Below are 26,894 nucleotides of genomic sequence, written 5' to 3'. Positions count from 1 at the left end.
AAATTTTTGAAATTTTATACATATGGCGATTACATAAAGAATACATTTTGTAAAAATATTAATTTTATAGGTAGAATGGACAAAATTTTGTCAATTGACAACAAAATCTTATTGTATAAAAGCCTAGCTGCTCCCCATTTAAAATTTTGTTCCCCACTTTGTTCAATTTGCCAAATTATAAATTAGAGCAATTGCAATTATTATCTGTTCAAAAAGAAATCTTATCCCCAATATTACTGAGACAGTATATAGAAAGGAGGCCAGTCTACTAACTGAAGATCTACTGAGGACTGTTGATTATTAAATTCTTTGAAATTTCTGTATGGGACAAACTTAGGGGGTGTCTCATCAATTTATATTTTAAAATCACAGAAAATACCTTGATGATCTGATATCGCTTCTGCATTTTTGAAGAACAAATGTTGAACCAGAATAGACTCGTTAATGGTTCACTTCCTCCGTGAACCCATCGATGAGAAAACTGTTCGTGTAAATATTGGCCCACTGGCAACGCAAAATGTGGTGAAGCCCTATGATATATAAAGCACCAATTAAAAAATTGGAAATTACCCCACCTCAAATATTCACCTTTACAGTCAGAATACCAGAAATGTTCCTTTTTTCAATTAAAGATTCCTCCGTTTTCTAAATGTAATCCCATAGGTAAAAAGAAACTTATTATGGAAATTTGGGTGTCCTTATTTAATCTGTAAAAGATGAGATATTTACGTAATAACAAACACGAATTATAATAATAAATATAAAACGTTATACTATTATTTTATACCACCATGACGATTATTATCAGAAAAATATACATAGAGGCAGATTATAAACTCAAACGATTTTGTTAAAATCTGCATTTTGGAAGTATTCCACAATAGGTCATGTCTCCCAGACACCTCCCAAATTACTTTTAAATCCAAATTTATTTTAGTAACAGTATTTAAACCTTCCATAGGAATTATAATTGATTATTATCTTCGTATCGATGAGATCTACAAAACTTAAAAAAAGTCGGCTGTATAAATTGAGAATACAATAGGTCCCAGAATACTCCCCTGGAGAACATCTCTCCCAAAAGCCATTGAATCTGCATAGATATTTTCTAATACCTCTCTTTGATGGCTATGATGTGCCTTGAATCCCAAAGTATTTCAGTTAAGCTAAAAGAAGGGAGTGATCCAAGGTGTCCAACACATTACTATAGTCCAAAAGTAGTAGTAAGGCAAGAGTTTAATTTAGAATCAGCTGCTCTCAACAAATAATCAGTAACATGAAGCAAACCAAAAGTAGTGCTGTGAAGAGGTCGAAAACTCGACTGAATATCTGGGAGTATTTCGTTATTGCATAGCAAATGACGAAGCTGTTAATCACACTTGGACACTCTGTCTTTGGAGCCATATAACTTCAGCTTCCTGCAAGAGTCAGGAAAAACATCAGATCAAAGACACCTGTTGACAAGTAAAGTAACATGATCGACTAACTATGGAGCAGTTAAACGAATCGTCTTGATATCAATATCGTCTGAACCCTTAGCGTTAGTTTTAATGCTCATCCTTCTCCGGGGAGACTTTATCAAAACGGAATGAATTAGAACCAAATCAATCAATAAGATGGATCAAAACCACCGATATTCTAAAAAAAAATAAAAACAGCATTAAAACTAATCTTTAAATTGTTTGCAGGCATTAAAGTTTAAGTTTAAATAAGGGGCTGGCGGTCTCTCTTTTAATACAACGTGAATATCAAGTAAATAATTCACATTATTTGTAAAAAGGCAACTTGTATGTTTATATCCTCAAAAGATCTCAGTTAATTGCTCCAAGACTATTCATAGAAAGTTTATTATCTTCGAATTAAAGTTTGTTGTTGTCTTGATTGACAGGTAATTTTTGGAGCACAATTTTTTATTCGGGCAGAATGATTTTGTTTCTGAATTTTTCACAAAACACAGTTAGATTGCCTAAACAAGACCAAATTGAAGATTCTTTCAGATTTCCTTTTCAACCATAACTCGACATATAAAAAATATGATTCGTTTAATCTAAATGATACTGTGAGACTAATGTCCGCTAGGAGTAACGTCCAAATATGTTTCTAATTCACATTTCTCTTTCTCATTCTTTTTGAACCACCTTGTCTATTGATTTTGCTTCTACAAATGTTAGGTTTGTCAAGGATCGAAATCGGGCAATACTAGAAATTTTTAATACTCTCATTTTTATCACAAATAACGTTTCATCGACATGCATTTAAAAGGAAACAATTCAAAAAATGATTTTAAAAACACTCAAAAACTAAAGCCGACCCAACTGTACAGACCTTTTATTTCTCTCGAAAATGAGAATGCTAATGTTACACTAAAAAAATTTAAGGGTATTCAAATATAAGGATGGTTCTTGGTCATATTTCAGAAAGCAATAAGAAAGAAGAAACAAAAATTGAGTTTTAAGAAAACATGCTGAATTAGTATATTATGCAACAAGTGCGATAAAAGGAATTTGACTCACCAGCTTATTTTATACGAGCGGAGCGCAGTGCAGCGCAGCGGAGCGAGTGTTTTCTACAACTGTTAGTTTTTGTGTAATTTTTCGCAAAACAACATGAATACATTCACTGACATTACCGTCAGAATTGACAAGCGTCAAAATTCAAGGCGTGGAAAATATCCGAAAACATCCGATTGCTCCCAAACCTGTGCGATAAAATTCGGGAAATGCTGCACGCACAGTAGATCAGAGAGTAATTAGGGGAGTAGAAAAATAATTTTGAAAAATTATTTTGAAGAAATTTCTCTGTCAATAGAGAAATTAGAGACTAGCAGTTTATGTTTAAAGTCACTGCATCTTACCACTTGTTAATTTTAAACAAATTTGAACTCGTTTTTAACTTTAACCACAGCACAAACTTGAGGTTCATAATAGTATATTATGCAACAAGTGCGGTAAACGGCATTTGACTCACGAGTTTATTTGACCCGAATTATGTTCAAGCGAAGACGAGGTGACTTTTTAAAAACTTTATTTTCAAAATACAATCGAAAATTAAGAGTTTCTGCAGCAACAGTTACAACAAGAATCCTTCATATTACTTAAAACTAAGACTTTATAGGTTCGTATCCGAAAAGCTGACAATGTGAATCTCACGGTCTCTTCATAGTACCATCGTGGCCAAATGCTGACATCGTAGATCTCACGGTGTCCTATCCTTATTACGTAGAAATCATTGTATATAACTCCTCCCTCCTCAAGAAGCAAACATAATGGAATGAGTTTGCTCCGGCTGATTGGATTTATTGGGTTCGGATTCGGTAGAAGTTTCTTTCTAAAAACGATCATTAGGGCTGCAATGACCGCCAGAAAAAATATAATAACAATAATATTAGTTATTGAACTTGTAGCCTCGCCAATTTCTCCAATCGGTTGCAGTTCATTTGTTATCTGTTTTAATTGATAGAGGTCTTGAAAGTTAATTTGACTGATGTTCACTAATCTTTGCGACGTAATTGGTTTAAATTATAAAAAAAGTATAAAAAATAAAAATATAGACTTCAGGTAAAAGCAAAGGTTTTTCTTTCATAATTTTGGCATTGTAATAATTTTTCTTGCCCAAGGTAATTTGACAAGCAGTTGGAATTTCTATAAGTGTTGGAATATCGATCTTTTTCGGGTTTGGTTTGATGCCTTCTGGCATTACTACGTGCCTTGAAAATTCGTTTTCTTTTCTTAGGAACTCGCATTTGTCCAGTTGAATTTTTAATTTTGCATCGCGTAATTTCGAAAATACAAGGCGCAAATTTTGAATGTGTTCCTGCAAGCCTGTACTAAAAATAATTATGTCGTCCATATAGACCATAGAAATTTTATTCTGAAGATCTTTAAGGACCTCGTCCGTAACTCGTTGAAAAGTACTCGGCGCATTTTTTAATCCAAATGGCGTTCGTAGATATTCATAATGTCCGTTTTCCACGGAAAATGCTGTTTTTTCTATCGAATTTTGCGCCATCTCGATCTGGTGAAAACCGCTCGCTAGGTCTAAAGCCGAAAAATATTGTGATCATCCTAACTTATCTAGTATATCAGAAATGTTTGGAATGGGGTATCGATCGTTGATTGTTTCAAGGTTTAATTTACGATAATCCATTACTACGCGCTACTTTTGTACATTTGAGGCATTGATTTTTTTTGGAACGATCCAAACGGGAGAGCTCCAAGGGCTCGTTGAAGGACGGATTATACCTTTTCCTAACATTTCATTTATTTGTTTCCTTACTTCCTCTTTATGGGCATACGGGTAACGATATCACTTTGTGTGTACCGGAACTTCGTCAGTGGTTTTTATCTCATGTCGAATTTTGGATGTAAATGTTAGCGTGTCGCCTGGTTTATAAAAATTGTCTTTAAATTCGTCGCATAATTTAGTGATTGATTGCTGCTCTTCTGATTTCATGTGGAATAGCCGCATTAATTTGGTTATATCGATTTTTGAGGGAAAATTTTGAAAATATTTATTTTTGTCGAATTTTTTTATGGTTTCGAAAGAATATATTTCGAATGCTTCCTGTATAAACGATTCTACGGGAATTGGTTGCAACAAGGTGGTGTTAATGGTTTTATCGGTGTGGTTTTGTATTTCAACGCGTGCGAATCCGTTTCTCGCGAAAAAGTCGTGAAAATCGAAAAGGATAAAATCGATTTCGTAATCGATACCAAACTCTGTAAGTAGAGCTATAGTAGCTTCAAATTGAGTGTTTTGGCTGCCTACGGCTGTTTTTATAGTATGTTGTACATTATAAATACAATTCGAAAAATACTGTTCAGCAATAATAGGTTTTAATACTGATCTATTACTACCAGTGTCTATTAATAATTTAATATTTAAAGAGTTAATTTGCAAGTAAGGAAGGGGGTTATACGAAGATACGGCTATTTCAATTAAGTTGGGGTTTCTTCTTGGCTGGTTTCGCAAAAATTTTGGGATACATCTAAATTTTGATTGCTTTGATTTTCTAATTGACATTGTATTGATTCATCGATTGTCTCAAAATATTCTTGGGGAAAATTATTTTCAAAACGCGGGTCAAAATAATCTAGCTTATCCTCAGAGTCTTGGTTGTCGAAGTCCGTCACGTCGTTTGAATGTAATTCTTCAAAGACAAAGTTATTTCGCGTGTTTGGGTTCGATCGGAAGTAGTCGTTTTGGTTTCGGTGTTGGTCTCGTCTTATGGAAGGTGTCCTACACGGTGTCGATATAGGTTGAGGTTTGGGCAAATCGCGTGGGTTTGTTTGTTCGGGCTTAAATACATTTTTTGTTACCAAATTGTGCGGGGTTACTAAATTGCTGATTTGGAAATTGAGCGAGATTTGAAGATGTTGATTTATCGGTGCACTGTTTAAATTTTGGAAGTTCGGTTTTTGAGATTTATAAGGCTCGTTCAGAGTCCCATACAATCTTTCAAAATGTTCGAATTCATTTACATATGCCATGGCGTCTTCGAGACTTTGCGGTGTTTTTAAATGCATATTGTTTTTTAAGACGCCTGTGCACCCTGCGATAAATGTATTTAGGGCGGTTTGATCATAATGTTTAATATATGAAAGCTTTTCTTCCGATGTATATTTAGACTCGTTACTTATACGCTGTGCAATGTCGCTCCTTAATAATTGAAGTCTACTTCCAAAATTTATCCAGTGTTCGTTTTTATTGGGCCTAGTCCTAACTAATTCTTGGATTAAACAATTCAGATCTCGGCGTTCGAAAAAACATTGAGTCAATGCATCTTTCAATGCTTTCCAATCACTAATTTCTATGCGATTACCTACTAGAACTGCGGCTCTGCCTACCAGTTTTTTCTGGATACATTCAAAAATATGTATATTTAATTCCGAATTTGCAAGGGAAGCGTAACCATTAATTAAGCTTTCGCATTTGTTGATAAACTTATTTAAGGTATTGCTATCACCTTCGCAAGGTTGAATGTTTTGCAATTTTGATTTAAATAAATTCCAATTTACTTGGTCTGTCATTTTTTCTGATATTTTTCTTTCACTAAAGGTTAGATTTTTCAAAATTTGACTAATTTCAGATTCTACGTCACTACTTAATGCTTTGAAATATTCGCAGCTTATTTCTGATTCACAATTTAACATTAAAAATTTATTATATATATATATATATATATATATATATATATATATATATATATATATATATATATATATATATATATATATATATATATATATATATATATATATATATATATATATATATATATATATATATATATATACGTCTACAGGATTCCAGTCGGAGTTCAACAAGCGAACGGATGATATCCCGGAATATAGTGTCATCACATTTTTCCATCCATGAATCAATATATATATATATATATATATATATATATATATATATATATATATATATATATATATATATATATATATATATATAATGATAAAAAAAATCAAATTAACATTACTGAAATATTCCCAAATGTTGTTTGCTTTGTACAGCACGGTTTAGTAAATGCGTTTAAACAGACTACACCATTGAACAATTTGCGCCGACTAAAAAAAAACAATAAAGCTACTTTTATTGAATTTAGTTAGCGTGGTCAAATAATTATTTCATTCTCTAGACGATTTTGTGCCGCCTTAAAAAAATGTGAAATATGAAGCTAATTTTGCTCTTTTTAGTAGAGCTGGGCAGTTTGTAATCTTTGCGCCGTCCAAGGTGTCGAAAAACACACTTTTGTCAAAAAATTGTATGTTTTACCCTGTAGACGATTTGTGTGCCGCGTCAAAAATATGTAGAATATGAATATAATTTTGCTCTCTTTAATAGCACTAGGTAGCTTGTAACCTTTGCGCCGTCGAAGGTGTCGCAAAACACACTTTTATCAAAAAATTGTATGTTTCACCCTTTCGACGACTTTGTCCGTCATCAAAAATATGTGGAATATGAATCCAATTTTTGTATCTTTAATAAGATAGATAGCAAGGAGCACTCGTTGCTGTTTTCTTTTGCATTACCTTACCTAGTTAATTTAATTCAGTTTAAACTGCTGCTACTGGATACCTCAATACCTCAGGGGTATTGTTAGTGACATTGATTAGTTTATCCTCATCTTGGTCGGAATTGTATTCACGTATATTGTCATCGTATACATAATGGTCTCATTTTTGTTCACTGTTAGTCTATATAGGATATAGTATCTACCTACTTGTTTTCAAATATAAGTGTATCACAATAAGACGTACTCAGAAAAACGTGTACACATTGGGTTGCTTTTAATCCTCATCATGGTCGGATAAATTGATGTCAAGTATATCATCCAGAATTGGTTAGGTAGATGATGTTGGGGTTGCTGACGAAGGGCCATCCTGTTTCCAGGGACAAAATTGATTGATTACTTTTGAACAAAGAAAACCTAATAACAAAATTCTGCGGAGGCTTGCTTTGTTCTTCTCGACTTTCTCGCCCTCGCTCTGACGACGTCTCTAAAGGCTCTCTCTTTGTCTCGTCGCGCCGCCCCGCCGTCGCGCAAGCTTCGCACTGTTAGCCTTATTCAGCGTTACCAACCCTACTGTTTTAACAGTAGATTTGCTGTTTTTACATTGATGACCATATTTTCTGTTTCATTCCTATTTTCTACTGTTTTTCGCGTTCAGCGCCACCTAATACACTACTATGCAAACATTTTTTGATAACCACTACGCAGTAAAACGCAATGACAAACCACTACGTAATAAAACGCATTGATACTAGATGGCAGTATCTTCTTTATATTTTTATGCACGGGGAAATCCCTATTTACGACTAACAGCTACACGCCTATTGTATTGCGTAGCGTAGGTATTGTTTTATAGTCACACGTCACAACACCTTAAACAGTTTCTTTGAATTGCGACGTCTATTTTGAAAAAAATAATAATTACAAAGTTTTTGATAAAATGAGTAGTGATTCATCGACTGGAAAAAGTCCTGCTAAGAAGAAAAATGTGAAATATGAACAGAAATTCGTAAATTCGTGGTTAAAAGATGATAGGTTCAAAGGATGGTTAAAGAAAAGCACTAAAGGTGAGACTTATTTCTTTTGTTCTACGTGTAATTGCTTCAGAAAACGTGGTATACTCGAACTGTTACGACACAAAGATTCAACCAAACACGCGAAGAATAGTTTGAAGTTACAAAAACAACAAAAACTGACATCAATGTTTACCTCAGCTTCCAATTCACAAGATACGAAAATTGCAGCTAAAGCGGGTGAAGTAAAAATGGCCTGCTTTATTGCTGAGCATAATCTGTCTTTTAACATAGCATCTCATTTGAATAAATTGATTTGCGCTGTATGTCCAGATTCGAAAATTGCTGAACAATTATCTATAAGCCGCACAAAAGCTAGAACTATTATTGTTAATGTAACTGGGCAGACAGCTGAAGAAAATATAATAGAGATGTTACAGAACAATTGCTTTGCATTACTTGTTGACGAAAGCACAGATAAATCTACGATAAAACATTTAGCTAGAATAGTAAAATTAGATTTCAGCGTTGAAGATAGATTTCTGACTTTAATACCAATCGTAGATGGAACAGCAACAGCGTTGTATGGCAAAATATTCCTTACAAATCAAACATGATAGGCTTTGCTTCTGATGGCGCTAACGTTATGTTTGGAGATAAACATTCATTGGTCACTTTGTTTAAAAATGACATACCTCACCTTTTTACTATGAAGTGCATTTGTCATTCTTTTAACCTATGCGCATCATACGCATCTGAAAATTGCCAAGGGGCGTGAAAGATTTCTGTAGAGAAGTATATAATCATGTACAAAATTCTCCAAAACGTATTGGAGATTTCAAAACATTTCAAGCATTCACAAATATTAAACCACACAAATTACTCCACCCTAGCCACAACAGATGATTGTCGCTTACTGAGGTAGTAAATAGGCTTCTAGAACAATTACCAGCTATCAAATTGTATTTTGAAGCTGCAGTTGATGTAGATAGATTACTTTCTGCGCAATCAATTCTCTCCAAGGCAGTCGAACCGACAACTGAATTGTACCTGGAGTTTTTGAAATTTGCATTACCTATATTTACCGATCTCAATAAAGAAATGCAATCCGAGACTCCGAAATTATATTTACTATACGACAAAATACTGACCGCATACACAACGATCGGGGAATGCTTTGTACAAGCTGAACGTTTGAATCTCACTGAACAAGAAAAAAATTAAGCACAAAATATTTTACACGCAAAATAGTAAACCTTGACTTCTCGAGTGAGCAGAAACATTTACCGATGCAACATATATACGTATAAATATTATGAAAACCAAATTACGCAAGAGAATATCGACTACAACTATTAAAGGAGTATTACACACTAAATCCGAAATAACTGTTTGCTATTCATTTGAAGCTATAGAAAAGCACGTAAAGAAATTCAACAAAAACATGTATGATTTTAAAAATAAAAATGAGTGTGAAAATATTGAAGATGAGGCAATTGAAAAACTGCAAAAATAATTTTACTTTGATTTTTGTTTTATGTTGCTGTGATTATATAAATATCAATTTATGTGAGTTCTAGTAACTAAGAAAGTTGTTTATTATTTAATTATAAGAGCAAAATTATGAAATCTGCCTTTTTTCTTTACCTAGCGCTTTCTACTATTTTTTTTTAGGCGAGTTGTTGTTTTTTAGTTTTTTGAGGTTGGCAACACTGGCCTTATTGCCGAGTCTTTCGCAAAGTTCAACCGTCTAATTTTGGTTCACTGTTAGTCTATGTGGGATATCCCTACTTTTTTTCAAATACATAGCAAAAACGTGAACACTTTGGTTAGTTTACAATCCTCATCTTGGTCGGCTTAATTCTTGTCACGCATATTGCCAAGCATTGTAATTTGTGTTTTTTTTTTCGAAGTATAGAACTTTAAGTGGGCATTACTGTTCAAGATGGCGACCGATTTAACAGCTGTCAAGTGACTTATTCTCAGTTCTACTACTTAAGGCGAGGATTGAAATGTTAAATAAAATGTCAATAACCGCTAAAAAAATTCGAACATGTAGATCAAAAAGGAGCGAAAAGGGAAAATGACAAAACTAGTTATGGTAAAGAAGCTTTGTTGGATTCTGGAAATCATGGTGGAATTAGCAAAGAAATTTGTAAAATCAGTAACATTCAGACTAAAAAGACCTCTAAGGGAAATTTTTATGTTCTGAATGCGGAAACGATAACCAGTAACAAAAAAAGGAATAGCCAAATTAAGCGAGGGTATAATGTCTACACAATTTATTTTAAAATCATTTATTAATAAAAACATTCCAAAAAACAATAACAACAAACTATTTGACCTAAAAAACGTTCTCAATACTAACAATGATGCATGCCACTTGCAAAAAGTCAATTTGTTGATTTACAGAAAACAAGTCAATATCGAATAGGCCGAAGCGTGCGATATAAACCACCGCAAACAAAATATAATTTTAAAATGTACCAAAATGAAAAATTATCCATACTCTATAACGCACATGGAAAAGTTGGTTTGCAATTGCAAAAGCGATTCAACATCCAGGCACAACAGTATGGAGGATTTAATGTTTACAAAAGGTGAATATTGCGTTGTACCTATTAAGGGTTTTGATGAGAAATAGCGTAGCAAAAAATTAGATTTGACTATTTTAAAGACCACAGTAATGTCGATGTTTCGATATTTTCTAACATTAGAGAACCCAATCATAAGGAGCAACTGACACATAACTTAAAAGGGAACGAACGAGTAGATATTAAAGAAATGCTTAGAAACTGTACGCCTACTAAAATTAGATCGGAACACTTAAAACTCTCAAATGAGATTCTTTATACGATTATAACTGTGATAAAACTAGAGCCCTAGATGTATTTCAAAAAGCAAATCCAAAATGAGCTTAAATGCGAAAAGGATAAGACTAAAATTGCTTACATGGATCTGATATTAAAGACAACACAAAACGATATTTTGAAAGAATACGTACAGATTCCGAAAACTACGTTGATATCCTTATACACCAAAGGAGAAGCTGATTTGCTGAAAAACGCAAATACCATGTGTGACCTATTTTGATGCACCGGGTTCTGTTATAGAACCGGTTGCTGCAGGCTTATTCTTTAGTATGCCTTGGTGGTGAATATTAACCATATCATTGTTCCAGTAGCCCAACTGTTCTTTTAGTAGGTATAAGAGATTCTTAACATTCAAATTAAGAAAAAAAAGATCTGTATTTCTATGCATTGCTACAGATGGGAGATTTGCTATTATTACAGGGATTTTCAAATCGTTAGATGTAACATTGTCCAGATATCTAAAAATTGTTTGATGATTCTAAGGTCATGTTACGCTCACTTCGTTAAAATGGCATGTAACAAATTATCTAAAATGAAAGCAAAAAAACATAATAGGCATATAAGTGTCGAACTTCTAACTACATAAATGCTTGCCAGTAACCGGCATTCCTAAAAATGTCTGTTTAGATCACTTCTTTTCATTTTATTAAGCTCCTTTGTGATCAGTCACGAATCTCTAAGGTACAAATCATAACTTACATTTTTGGATGAAATTCATGAGTTTGAATTCAATTTATATGGATGGAAAAATGTGATTACAATATATTCCGGGATATCATCCGTTCATTTGTTGAACTCCGACTGGAATCCTGCAGACGTTTCGCCAACATTGATGATGCCAAGTGAGACCTTGGTTTGTAGGATTCCAGTCGGAGTTCAACAAACTAACCAAAACTAACCATTGGATGCTCTTAGTAATAGGTTTAAAATGTAGTCTACATTTTTAATCCGTCTTTATATTCAATGATCGACTATAAGATATCAGTATCAGCTTGGCTTGAATATTAAAAAATCGAATGTTGTCGTTTTCCACTTGATTTCAAAACAAAAAGATGGAGTAAATTGCGGAGCTTTTATCATATATTATGTATTCATAATCAGCATGACTTTGACATTAATTTTACTTTACTTTGACATTAATTTTACATTAATTTTGATGCTGAAATATTTCGTCTATATAACCAAGAAATTTTATTATTCACATCTATGAATATGAAATCAAAATCATAGTGTTTGAATTTTTAGCTTCAAAGCATTATTTTAAATACATTAGATGCGATAGATTCATCCACGACAAATCTGCGGGAAATATTAAAGATCAAAAAACCACATGTAGTGTGTGTAGATGCAGTCACTTTCTATTTGAAACCCGAAAACAAGAGATTGAAATAAATCTAAAATACCACTGTTATATGCGAAACATATCTAACAGACAAGAGCTAATGGCTTTAAACGGATACCACTATTCCATCTATAAATCCGACAAGTTTATTAACAGTTGCGTCCTATATAAAAAATATACCAACGATATTGACGTCAATTTAATAGCTTATGTAGTTGGCTATAGTAAAAAAATATATTTTACTCATACTATGGAATTGAAGAAAGAAATCGATACCGACCTTCAATATCCTAGTCTAATTACCTTTGACCAACTATATGAGGAGCTTGTTAAAGAATGAATATAAACAAAAAATACGAGTAAAGTTAGATGAACAGGAAGCTCCTTTAGAAGAAAAACATTTCAATTCGAAGAACACTTTTTAATTTGAGGCACACATTTTAATTTGAAAGATACTTTTTAATTTTAAATATTAAATAAAATGTTTTAGTTAATTTTGTTAGTTTAGTTAGTTTAGAAATGTAAGAAAACAGGTTAAAATTAAATCGTCTACAGGCTGAAACGTACAATTTTTTGGTAAAAATGTGTTTTTCGACACCTTCGGCGTCCCAAAAATTATAAGCTGGCTAGTCCTGTTAAAAAGAGCAAAATTAACTACATATTCCACATATTTTTACGGACACAAAATCGTCTACTAGGTAAAACATACAATTTTTTGATAAAAATGTGTTTTTCGACACCTTTGACGGCTCAGAAATTACTAGTTCTGTTAAAAAGAGCAAAATTAACTACATATTCCAAATATTTTTGACGGAGACAAAATCATCTACAGATGAAACGTATTTGGATAAAGGTACCTTTTTTAGGTTGTGCATTTAACAAACTGACCACTCTAATTAAATTCGATCGAAGCAGCTTCATTAGCTTCTTTAAGCTAATAAAATTCAGTAAAAGCAGCTTTATTAGTTTTTTGCTAATCTTTTAGTAATTTATGCTGCCAAGCAAGCAAAATTTGGGAATATTTCAGTACTATTAAATTAAACATACCTTAGATATACCTTTTTACATACCCGACATGCAATAATCTGTGAAATATATTTTTTATTTATCTGCTCTGAATTACCTTTTAATTGATGGCCCGAGCAATGGTCTGCGCAAATTTGTGTATTACATTTTAAGAAACCTCCACCCTTATGTATGAATGGATTTTAATATTATGACTAATATTATGAAATCTGAACGGATTACATCCCATACTCAGGCGTACTGAATATCATTAAAATCGTACAGAAGTTTTCATATTTAGGTATACGGGCGCAATATTTTCGCGCCCCTGCAGAAGGGTGGTGATGGGGAATAAATTTGCTAAGGTCATCAGGTGGAGAATTCCTTGAGAAACATGTGTACTTAATTTTGTTAATTTTGCTTCAAATTTTTGCAAATACTGGCAAGTATTTGTTTGGTGCGCTGTAATTTGATTCAGATTTTATTCCCAATCCCAAGCTACTTCAACGACGTCCTTAGGCGTATTGTATTGTATTGTTCTGAAAATATAATTAGTTCCATAAGCGACGATGCTCTATCAGTCTAAAATATTTTAAACCCTGCAACATTGCCGTCTTCGAAAACTGGCATTAGCAATGAAATTTTAAATGAGACACCGTGTATATAATTACCCTCGCCTATCCGCTAATATTTTTTTATTCTTCTTGAATAATACATTCATATCAGTTGAAGTATGCCAAAGGAATCCAGATTTGCGACAAATTTGCTTTTATTTCAGAATCCAAACAATTTATATAGGGACATGGTACATCCTTCGAAAGTGAATTTAATGTGCTTTCTGAATATTTGCTTATATACAGTGTTCCATTTTGAAAAATGCTCTTTTCACCATTTTTATATCTCGTAGGAAAATCATTAGTTTTAACCGACCGTGTATAATTTAGAACTAATTTCGACATTAAGAAATTCCGATCCATTCCTTCCCAAGTTATGTTCAAAATTTTAACTTTCTACTGTTTTTCCAAAAATTTAGATGGATGTTTGGAAAGTTTTTTGCTTAATTGGCCTATATGTTTTGGATCCGGCGTTTAATATGGATATAGTTCAGAATTATTTGAAATATTTTTTTAGTTATGATCTTATCTATCAAAGAGAGATCGTTATCGTTGTTAAATGCTATTTGTTTTATAATATTTAATTATTTTTCGAAATTTTCCATGAAAAGTTATATATTAGGTAGCCTGTGGACAAAAGAGGTGGGGTGATTTGTTATATATTACTGTGTCCGTGTGTTAGGGTTTATGGTAAATGGGAAAATCTAATTTGTCTTGTAATTTAGTTATAGTTCAGAAAGTTTAAAGAGCTATCTAGTTCCGTCTCGATGGCAAAAAGCTATCTTTCCGTTCCAGCGAAACAAAGTAAAACATCATCCACGTATCAATACGTATATATCTTTTTTTTGTTCTAATATAAGTGTGATAAAAAGATTTTCATCAGGTAAAAGCCAGCTCAGTTGAATTCCTACTTAATATCTATAAAATGATTTAATTAGAATAAATGTTTTATTAAATTTTTGGAAAAAAGGTTTGGTTTCGCATCCAGCGTAGTAGTCGTCAGACGTTTCTAATCGGATAAGCTAAACTTACCTTACCCTTAATGTTATAGGCGCCCTTTGTGATTGCCACTTCAACTTTTTGATATCGATGGTAGGACTGCGGATGAGGGCCGCTTTGGTTTCCATAATTTATAAGAAAACGCTCAGCACGAATGCCGCCGACTTGAATTCCGAATTTTCGATCGGGGAAATTGTTAATTTCATGTCGACCGATACGGACCGGATAGTAAATTCCTGCCCTAGTTTCCACTCCCTGTGGAGCATTCCTTTCCAGGTAAACACAATAGATAAAGAAGGTAAAAGTAGAATGCCGGAAATATTCGCTCGTATCTTTTAGAATCATGCGAATTATTGACCTAAATACAGGTGGTAGTAATATCAATATACCAAATTTACCGGATGGCCCAGAAAGGGCATCGTGGTACGGTATTAGGAAAACGGACGGTCCTAAAACTTTGCATTAAACGATTTATTAAGTAAATCTGCGAAGATAAAAGAAAATATTTTCAACTTTTTGAAATTACATTACGCATTACATTTCTCGAATGACGTCATTTTTGGTTATTTTTGTTTAATATAAGTCAACTGACAGAGACAAAAATTTTGTGTCGTTTCTTTATAACAGTCAATGCCGGTTTTCGTTATGTGCCTTTCAGAATATATTTGACAAAATTGACATTGGTTTGTTGTGACTCTTTAGAAAGCAATTACAGTTAATGGTTTTGAATATCTTGCCTTTTTTCAATTGAAAAAAAATCAACCTAAAAATTGAGTTACGTCCAGAATGTCTTAAAAGCAAAAAGAGGTAAAACCAAACTTACAGCTTTGTTAAAGAATAAAATAACAGACACGACATACTGCAGGTATGAGAAAAATGAATATGTTATGCTAGCTAAAAAATACATTGGTAGAAGTGGAAGAACTCAAATAATAGAATATACCTGATGGATTTACCTCACATCGTCCACAGGCGATTTCGTTTCTTAAGTGAATATATCAAAAAAAAATTGATATGACCACCGTATTTGAAACTTCGTTTAGAAACAGCTGACACGATAACACTATGTCTACAAGTTCTAAAAAAGCTAGTGAAGGTCATCATCATTGTGGGTCACGCTAGATGAAAGGGAGGATTTATTAAGGGGGGCAATTAAATATTTACAATGACAATATGAATGCAATCTTACTCTATAAAGTTTATATTGATTGACAACGGACTTTTGAGGAAAAAAATCGTGTTCAAACCAGAGATTTCTTTTGTGGTTTAAAGAAAAGAAACATTAAATAGACCACAGAGAAATGGTAATCTAAGAAGCTTGAAAGATCATACAGATATTGGACATTGCACCACTTGTAATTAGTATCGATGAAGACAACAGTGACGATGAATTGAAAGAAAGTAGTTTTTGATAAAAATGGTTAACTGGCGTTAATTTATTACATTACAAACAAAAATGAAGCAAAGATTTAGAATTTACATTAGTCAAACCTTGTGACCTTATTTGCAAGAAAATTTTAGTTGTAGGAGTTATAAAACCCTTTTGCACCAACTCTGGTGGCGGTTTTGCTAAATTTTTAACGGAGCTTGCCCGCCACTTTCAACAAGTTACAAGTTTAGATTGGCTTTCGCCATTGGTTAACGCAAACCTCTTAAATATAGGTAATATAAGAAATACGTCATTTGAAAATCGCGTGACGTCATTCCAGAACGGTAATAAGCGAACTATATCTTAAACTTTAAAAAGAATTGCAAGGACGAGGTAGTCTTGGTTATTTACTTTTTAAATATTGTTGTGACCTTGCCTGCTGGAGTTGAGCCCATTTTATGTAATTTTTGTATATCATTTTGTGCGTCATACTTTTCGTAGTTACTTTAGTTGGTTTATAATTTTGGGCTATATTATCCTGCTTTTAATTAAATTCTTGGATAGCTTTTGCTTGCTGGAAGAAGGTCGAGCAACTGCTCCAATAATGTGCGGCCACTGGCACACCAAGCACCATGTTTGATGGGCTTGAGCACTTACACAAGTATTACTTTTTTCCTCTATTTTTTATGAAATTTTTAGAATTAAATAATCAAATGACTTCGATCGGGACTTTCCCCAACAACATAATATTATATTTTAAATAAAATCAGCTTTTGAATGTAATTTGTGCTTTTCGTTGAAAGAAAGTTAGCAACACGCGCGCTCTCCGTTTTTGAAATAAACGCAACGGGCACACCACAGTGAGAGTAGGGTGTACACCTTGAAGGAATTCTGGCGGATTTCCAAACAACTTAAGCATGAAAATTCATTTTTTCTACTAAATATTTTTAAAACAAATAAAAATAAGCCACGGATTTCTTTAAAAATAAAAAATATTTTTAAAATGATAATTTTTCAAAGAAACTTCCACGGGCTACTGTAATACTATTTAAAAAACTTTTTAATTCCTCATTCAGCGTTTGTTGTTTAGTCGAACTGGCTAACATTTCGCCAATCGTCCTGATGGCTTCTTCAGAGTTAAACTGAAAACAGTTTCACTTTAGCTCTGAAGAAACCGACAAGATGATTCGAATCGGAATTGAAACCAGAAGTTTTGTAAATAGTATTTTCAAAATTCTCCTTTAAATTGGAATGAATTTGGTCTCTGGTGTCACATTAAAATCTTAGATTCTCGTGAGCGAATCGAGTGTTTCCTACTATGCCATAGGTCGCGAGTTTGGTTGCGATTTTAACACGTTGAGCACAACGTGCCCACGGGTGATCATTTCTGTTTTAATTCCTGGGACACAACATAAAACAGTTATTTCATAAGAATACACATCTATTCTTCTTCTTCTTCTTCTTCCTACTTTAGTCTAGGCAAATTGCATGTTCATTTTCGTCGTCTCTGCCTATCCCACTGCCAGGTTGTCACTCCATCGTTTTCGGGGGCGACCTAAGCTCCTGCGACCCAATGGTGATTTGTCGCGTGCAATTCTGACTATTCTTCTGTTGTCCATTCTACTAATATGCTCGTTCCATTCTTTCTTTCTACGCAATACCCACGCATTAACGTTTTCCACCCTGCATGTTCGTCTTATATTTTCGCTCCTCTCTCTGTCCAAGAGCGTTTTTCCAGTTATTCTACGAAGTATCCTCATTTCGGTTGTCTCTAGTAATTGTTTAGTTTTCGCTGTGTCTGGTCGGGTTTCTGCGGTGTATGTCATGGTTGGTCTTACTATTGCCTTGTAAATTCTCGATTTGGTTTCGATTTTAATGTTTTTATTTCGCCAAATTGTGTCGCTTAAGCATCCTGCTATTCTTGTTGCCCTTGTTGTTTGCTCTCTGACCTCTGCCTCCACATCACCATAACCCGAGATTTCTATGCCCAAATATTTAAATTTCATTACCTGCTGGATGATTTTGCCTTCAACTTCTAATTTGCATCTTAATGGTGTTTTTGATGTTGTCATGCATTTAGTTTTTTGGGCCGATATTATCATATTAAGTGATTTGGCAGTGCAGTTAAATCGATGTAATAGTCGTTGCAGATCGTCTTCACTTTCAGCCACCAGTACGGCGTCATCAGCGTAGCACAGAATATTGATTTCATGGTCGCCCATTCTGTATCCTCTCAGTAATCGTACATTTCTTATTACTTCGTCCATGATAATGTTGAAGAGAAGGGGACTCAGGGAGTCTCCCTGTCGGATACCTCGGCCCACTGCTATTGGTTCAACACATCTATTCGGGTACACAAAATCAAAATAACTAAGTATACATGAACATTAGTTTTAAAAAATGTGGAAAAATATATTTTTTTATTAAAACTATTATTAAAATCTAAACCCTAAAATTAAAATCTTCAGTTTTTACACATAAACTATTAATATAACACAAAATACCTAGTTGAGCTGTAAAATACATGGCAAAATGAGAGAAAATCTGTCTACACCAAAGTTTTTGAAAGCAAACACATATCGTATTGACCTTTTTTGCATTTTTGCAAACATGTGACGCTTCGCGAGTTATGGACATAGTATTGCATGTACTGCTTTTGGGTAACGTTTTGGCCTTCAGTTTCTTTTAACACGCAACGTTGTTTTGCCGAGGAGGGGCGAGACATCCAGTTTTTCTTCGCCTTCAATAATGCTCAAAACTGGATGGAACTTATTTATGGTAACTTTATTAAAAAGATGTAAAGCATTTACTATAGTACTTGCATTTATTAAATGGAATAGTCACTTATATACTTCAGTACGTTCGTATATGCAATCCTAAAAACTAAATTAAAATTCTATTTTGTAAGGGTTTTCGCAACGTGGACGTTAGTCATCGTGTTATACTAGAAACATGGGCATAACACGGTCATTCTCAAAAAATGCCATTTACGGACATATTATTATTTTGTTATAATGAGATTATGGCAACTTGGTTCTGTGTCGTATTTATATGAACGAACAAAATAGAACCTGTCACATATTTGGGAGAAAACAAATATCAATTAGATAGGTTTATTTTTGAAAAACTCTCAAAACTTCAACAACCAGAACAACGAAAACCCATAACGCAAAGAGCAACAACGAGGAACAAAAACTACTCGGAAAAAATTTCTTCCTCCGAGTCTGAATCTTGCATATCAATCACAACTGGGAGAATATTAGATACATTGATGAATTTTTCCCTTTCCTAAGCTTCATACTTCTATTTTTCGGATGAAACCTGAAACAAAGTGTTATGAATACTTCATCAAAAGTGTAAGCATAATCAAATAAAATAACGTAATGAAGCAGAATCGAGTTTAATCCTCTCTGTTCGACAACTACGTCTTACCTAACTTATAGTAAACCCAAAAAACATCGCATAATAATACCCTAATTATCTCCTCACCGCAACTTGCCCTCCCTGTCCTTTTTGCCTGAGACGCCGATACATTTTACGATCGGCAAAAAGAACAAGGCCTCTTTGTTACGGGGCAATAATATAAATATTCCAACAAAAGTATTATTATTACTTAATGTCTAAAATCAACGCACATTCTATAGCCTCCATCCTTTTTTTTAACAAGTGCAATCGGGCTGGAGTACGGAGAATTGGATTCGCGGATGAGTTCATTATCCAAAAGTTCTTGAATCATATTTCGGAGAATACCCCTTTCAACCTCAGGCATACGATAAGGATAACGTACAACCGGTGTGTCGAATATACAATCTCCATCTCTACCGTATTCGTATTTCCTAAATTTTCCATGGAAGATGAAATGCAATCCGAAAAACTACGCAATAAGGAAATACATTTTACTTTATCAGCCTCTGAAATAGGGCCCAAATTTACACTATTTAAATCCATAGTGTCATAAACGCCAACCAAACTCACACACACACACACATCTAATGGGGAATAAGCTGTATAAAACTAATCGAAGGTCACGTTTAATCATGATTACATGTTCTTGGTTAATAAAATCCCGACTAACTAATAAATCATATTTAAGGAATTTGTCCGAAAGAATTATGGCACTTACTTGTGCCGAAACTCCTTGTATAGTAGCGGTTATTTTACAAAGGGACCTACTATCTAAAGAAGTGCCCATAAAACTACACAAAGTCATACTCTCCGAATCAATACGTTGCAATCAAATCTCTTAACGAGGGACTCATTTATTAGCGTATTTGAACTGCCCGAATCTATTAAACATTTTATTTTTTTGCCAAAAATTCGGGCGGGCTGTAAGAATATATTAGGAAACTTTTCCTTTGCTAACAGATTAACGTGCTGTATTTCCTTTTGTAAAAAGGGACACTTTTCTTTAGTGTGACCTAGCCTTTTGCAATTATTACATTCAAGACGTGGTTTTTTGCAGTTAACTGAAATGTGACCCGGAATACCACAATTGTAACACGTTGGGCAGGACTCAGATTTTCTAGAAAATTCTTTATTATTCGAATTTCCTCGATTGAAGCCAGTTCAAGGCGGACGTTTGAATTTAGTGTTATTCTCACGAAAACTATAAATTTCGGTAGGCATGTTGCCCACGGTGTTTAGATACGCATAAAGTGCATTGGCATTCTCATGTTGTGCGGCTCTAACAGTTCGCGATATATTATCGTCTTTAATACCGCCGATTACTGCGTCAATCAAATAAACGTCAGGTATATGTTGGAATATTTATATTATTACGTCATATCCGACAAGACCCCGTAACAAAGAGGCGCCGCCTTGTTTTTTTTGCCGATCGTAAAATGTATCGGCGTCTCAGGCAAAAAGGACAGGGAGGGCAAGTTGCGGTGAGGAGATAATTAGGGTATTATTATGCGATGTTTTTGGGGTTTACGATAAGTTAGTTAAGACGTAGTTGTCGAACGGAGAGGATTAAACTCGATTCTGCTTCATTACGTGGTTTTATTTTGATTATCCTTACAAAGCAGCGGTGGGATTTTACTAAAATCACTTACAATCGTTTTTTTTTCTCTTCTCGGACAAGTTAAAATTATTGTACGTCATGGGAAGATTTAAATCGAAAACAAGTGAAAAGCGTAATAAACGGAAAGAACGTTCATCCTCGTCTTCGGGAAGTGATAGTGACAGTTCGAATTCGAGTTATAGCTCTTCCGATAATAGCTCGAGGAGAAAACGGACAATAAAACGTTTGAGAAAAGAATTAAATGATTTAAAAAGGCGTAAGCCGGTCTTTCGCGCGGGAGACGAACTTTTAGTGCCAAAATTTGACCCAAGTCGGGATGACGTGATGGTGGATAATTGGTTGAGTAAAGTGGATAGTTTGGCAGAACGTTATCAGTGGGACGATGATACTATTCTTCGAATAATTTGCGGACGATTACGAGGTAACGCTCGTCAATGGTACGACGAGAACGTGGAGTATGACTCAAGCTGGATTGAAATTAAAACATCAATGAGCCTCTATTTCCGTAAGTCTGTTCCATTTTCCAAGTTACTAAAGGACGCTGCTAATTACGAAACTAAGCCGGGACAAAACCTAGGAGATTATTGTTTTAAAAAAATGTCTTAAATTAAGGGCACTTAACATAAATATACCTGACGTTTATTTGATTGATGCAGTAATCGGCGGTATTAAAGACGATAATATATCGCGAACTGTTAGAGCCGCACAGCATGAGAATGCTAATGCACTTTATGCGTATCTAAACACCGTGGGTAACATGCCTACGGAAATTTGTAGTTTTCGTCAGAATAACACTAAATTCAAACGTCTGCCTTGGACTGGCTTCAATCGAGGAAATTCGAATAATAAAGAATTTTCTAGAAAATCTGAGTCCCGCCCAACGTGTTACAATTGTGGTATTCCGGGTCACATTTCAGTTAACTGCAAAAAACCACGTCTTGAATGTAATAATTGCAAAAAACTAGGTCACACTAAAGAAAAGTGTCCCTTTTTACAAAAGGAAATAGAGCACGTTAATCTGTTAGCAAAGGAAAAGTTTCCTAATATATTCTTACAGCCCGCCCAAATTTTTGGCAAAAAAATAAAATGTTTAATAGATTCGGGCAGTTCAAATACGCTAATAAAGGAGTCCCTCGTCAAGAGATTTGGATTGCAACGTATTGATTCGGAGAGTATGACTTTGTGTAGTTTTATGGGCACTTCTTTAGATAGTAGGTCCCTTTGTAAAATAACCGCTACTATACAAGGGGTTTCGGCACAAGTAAGTGCCATAATTCTTCCGGACAAATACCTTAAATATGATTTATTAGTTGGTCGGGATTTTATTAACCAAGAACATGTAATCATGATTAAACGTGACGATCGATTAGTTTTATACAGCTTATTCCCCATTAGATGTGTGTCTGTGAGTTTGGTTGAGGTTTATGACACTATGGATTTAAATAGTGTAAATTTGGGCCCTATTTCAGAGGCTGATAAAGTAAAATGTATTTCCTTATTGCATAGTTTTTCGGATTGCATTTCATCTTCCATGGAAAATTTAGGAAATACGAATACGGTAGAGATGGAGATAAAATGTATAGTCGACACACCGGTTGTACGTTATCCTTATCGTATGCCTGAGGTTGAAAGGGGTATTCTCCGAAATATGATTCAAGAACTTTTGGATAATGAAGTCATCCGCGAATCCAATTCTCCGTACTCCAGCCCGATTACACTTGTTAAAAAAAAGGATGGAGGCTATAGAATGTGCGTTGATTTTAGACATCTCAATGCAGTAACCATTAAAAACCGTGGTGTATTGCCACATATCGAAGACCAAATCGACAAATTAGGAGGATTTAAGTATTTCACCAGTTTAGATTTAGCATCCGGTTTTTATCAAGTTCGCATGGCTGCTAATTCCATTGAAAAGACTGCATTTGTAACACCCGATGGCCATTACGAATTTTTAAGGATGCCCTTTGGGTTAGCAAATGCGCCTTCAGTTTTTCAATCATTAATAAACAAGGTTCTGGGACCGTTAAAAGATGAATTTGCCTTCCCTTATATAGATGACATTATAATTCCTTCATCGACGGTTGCGGAGGGACTAGAACGCTTAAAAAAGGTGTTAATCCAACTTCGTGCACATAACCTTACTTTAAAAATGAGTAAGTGCGTATTTCTTGCAACTACTATAGAATATCTTGGGAGAGAAATCAGTGCAGAAGGAGTGAGGCCAGGTAAGAAGAAAATTCAAGCGGTATTGGATATGAATTATCCTTCCAACGTTAAGCAAGTGCGTCAATTTCTTGGATTAGCAAGTTATTTTCGAAAATTTGTCAAGAACTTCTCCATGATTGTCGAGCCTCTAACAAAATTAACTCGCAAAAGTGCGAATTGGATATGGAGCGCACCACAAAAAGAAGCATTTCACCAAATTCAACAAAAGCTTATATCTTGTCCAATTCTTGCAATATATAATCCTAAATTAGAAACCGAACTTCACACAGACGCATGTTCCATCGGTGTCGGGGCAATATTGCTTCAATACGATGCTGAGGTTAATACACACGTTGTCTCTTATTTTAACAAAAAAACAACAAGCGACCAAAGGCAGTACCACTCATACGAACTCGAGACTATGGCTGTAGTTTATGCCTTAAAATATTTTCGGGTTTATTTATTGGGGATAAACTTTAAAGTGGTTACGGATTGTAATGCCTTGCGAACGACCTTATCGAAGAAGGATTTGATCCCGCGCATTGGAAGATGGTGGCTGGAAATTCAAGAATATACCTTCGAAATTGAGTACAGGGCCGGCAAAAAGATGACGCATGTTGACGCTCTTAGCAGAAACCCTATATCGAACAATAATTTTAAAGTTGAAGTTTTTCATATAGACTTGACAGAAGCTGACTGGATTACCGCCGCACAAATGCAAGATGAACAGATTTGTAGAATCCGAAACATTTTAGCCGATAAAATAAAAAATAGCGATACAAAGTTTTACTTTGAGCAGTATGAGTTAAGGAATAACAAATTATACAAAAAATTGGGAAATGGAACCAAAGCATGGGTTGTTCCACGAGCAGCACGTATGCAAATTTGTCGTTTGTGTCACGATGATTCTGGGCATCTTGGTGTAGAAAAACTGTTACAAAGAATTCGTGAAAACTATTGGTTCGCAAAAATGAGGAAATTCGTAACGAAATATGTTAACGCATGTCTAAGTTGTATGTATTACAAACAGTCGTTTTCTAAACGAGAATGTAAATTGAACCCTATTGAGAAACATCCGATTCCTTTTCATACATTACATGTAGATCATGTTGGGCCGTTTATGACAAGCAAAAAGAAGAATAAGTATATTTTTGTAATTGTTGACGCATTTACTAATTTCACTGTAATCGAACCAGTACATAATCAAAAAAGTAAATACGTTATTAGGGTTTTAACCGACCTAATATATCTATTTGGAGTACCTAGCAGAATTATAAGCGATAGAGGGACAGCTTTTACATCTCGAACTTTTAGGACATTTTGTAATACTTATGGGATAGAGCACGTTTTAAATGCCGTTGCTTCGCCCAGAAGTAATGGCCAATGTGAGCGATATAACAAAACCATTGTGGGTGCGCTATCAACAACAGCTGCAGGCAAGGACGAAAGAGATTGGGACAAATATATAAAACAAGTGCAAAGCGCACTTAATACAAGTTTTAATAAGGGTATTAATTCGACCCCCATGAAGGCGCTTATTGGCTATAATTCAAAACATGCGGCAGAGGCAATAATTCTGAATGAAATCCAAGACGAAATCGATAGGCTAGACCTGGAAGAGCTTAGGTGTAAAATTTCGGATCACATATCGAGGGACCAGAAAAAACAAAAAGAACGCTATGATAAAACACGACGAGATGCCAAAAGGTACAACGACGGTGACCTAGTTAGAGTATTAATAACGAGTATACCTACTACGGGTGCCAGTCATAAGCTTCATCCGAAATACAAAGGCCCTTTTCGCATCACAAAAGTATTATTTAATGACAGATACGAAGTTGAAGACTTACGAGAGGGGTTCAAACGTAGAAGAACTGTTGTAGCCGCAGACCATGTTAAAAAGTGGATTAGTATACAAAACGAAGAGGACTAATGGCAAACGTGCCTATGAGCGAACGTCGCTCGTGTTTTGTATTTTGGCAAACGTGCCTATGAGCGAACGTCGCTCGTGTTTTGTATTTTGGCAAACGTGCCTATGAGCGAACGTCGCTCGTGTTTTGTATTTTGGCAAACGTGCCGATGAGCGAACGTCGCTCGTGTTTTGTATTTTGGCAAACGTGCCTATGAGCGAACGTCGCTCGTGTTTTGTATTTTGGCAAACGTGCCTATGAGCGAACGTCGCTCGTGTTTTGTATTTTGGCAAACGTGCCTATGAGCGAACGTCGCTCGTGTTTTGTATTTTGGCAAACGTGCCTATGAGCGAACGTCGCTCGTGTTTTGTATTTTGGCAAACGTGCCTATGAGCGAACGTCGCTCGTGTTTTGTATTTTGGCAAACGTGCCTATGAGCGAACGTCGCTCGTGTTTTGTATTTTGGCAAACGTGCCTATGAGCGAACGTCGCTCGTGTTTTGTGGTTTGGCAAACGTTGCCTATAAGCGAACGGCGCTCGTGATTTGTGTTTTGGCAAACGTTGCCTATAAGCAAATGTTGCTTATTTTATTGTTTATAAAGGAATGTCGCTTATGTTTAAGATACCCTACTACCTACAATTGATTATGTTTTTTTTATTACGTAAGACTAGGAACCAAGCTAGAATGGTCAAATTATTGTAGTTTTGAAAGATTGAAGTTACGTTTAAATTTCACCATTAGGTCTGAGGACAGACCAATAGTCAGGATGGCCGAGTGTTGGAATATTTATATTATTACGTCATATCCGACAAGACCCCGTAACAAAGTGGCGCCGCCTTGTTTTTTTTTACCGATCGTAAAAAGTATCGGCGTCTCAGGCAAAAAGGACAGGGAGGGCAAGTTGCGGTGAGGAGATAATTAGGGTATTATTATGCGATGTTTTTTGGGTTTACGATAAGTTAGTTAAGACGTAGTTGTCGAACGGAGAGGATTAAACTCGATTCTGCTTCATTACGTGGTTTTATTTTGATTATCCTTACATATATTTATGTTAAGTGCCCTTAATTTAGACATTTTTTTAAAACAATAATCTCCTAGGTTTTGTCCCGGCTTAGTTTCGTAATTAGCAGCGTCCTTTAGTAACTTGAAAAATGGAACAGACTTACGGAAATAGAGGCTCATTGATGTTTTAATTTCAATCCAGCTTGAGTCATACTCCACGTTCTCGTCGTACCATTGACGAGCATTACCTCTTAATCATCCGGAAATTATTCGTAGAATAGTATCATCGTCCCACTGATAACGTTCTGCCAAACTATCCACTTTACTCAACCAATTATCCACCATCGCGTCATCCCGACTTGGGTCAAATTTTGACACTAAAAGTTCGTCTCCCGCGCGAAAGACCGGCTTACGCCTTTTTAAATCATTTAATTCTTTTCTCAAACGTTTTATTGTCGGTTTTCTCGTCGAGCTATTATCGGAAGAGCTATAACTCGAATTCGAACTGTCACTATCA

At 34.8% G+C, this 26,894-nt stretch overlaps 1 protein-coding gene across 2 annotated transcripts in view; it reads left to right on the top strand.

Annotated features, from left to right (window-relative positions):
* The window catches only part of LOC132705355 (ATP-binding cassette sub-family C member 10), a 91,029-nt gene that overhangs the window by 22,606 nt on the left and 41,529 nt on the right, over window positions 1-26,894 (top strand). For both annotated transcript variants that reach the window (XM_060675894.1, XM_060675895.1), the window contains exon 5: window positions 14,920-15,143. In XM_060675894.1, the coding sequence (XP_060531877.1) occupies window positions 14,920-15,143 (224 nt within the window). The remainder of the gene's footprint in view (window positions 1-14,919; window positions 15,144-26,894) is intronic.

The sequence above is a fragment of the Cylas formicarius genome, unplaced genomic scaffold, assembly GCF_029955315.1.
Source record: "Cylas formicarius isolate icCylForm1 unplaced genomic scaffold, icCylForm1.1 PGA_scaffold_7__23_contigs__length_41026272, whole genome shotgun sequence".
Taxonomy (NCBI): Eukaryota; Metazoa; Arthropoda; class Insecta; order Coleoptera; family Brentidae; genus Cylas; species Cylas formicarius.
Note: the sequence above shows the minus strand (reverse complement) of the source record. Positions and strands in the feature narration are given on the sequence as shown.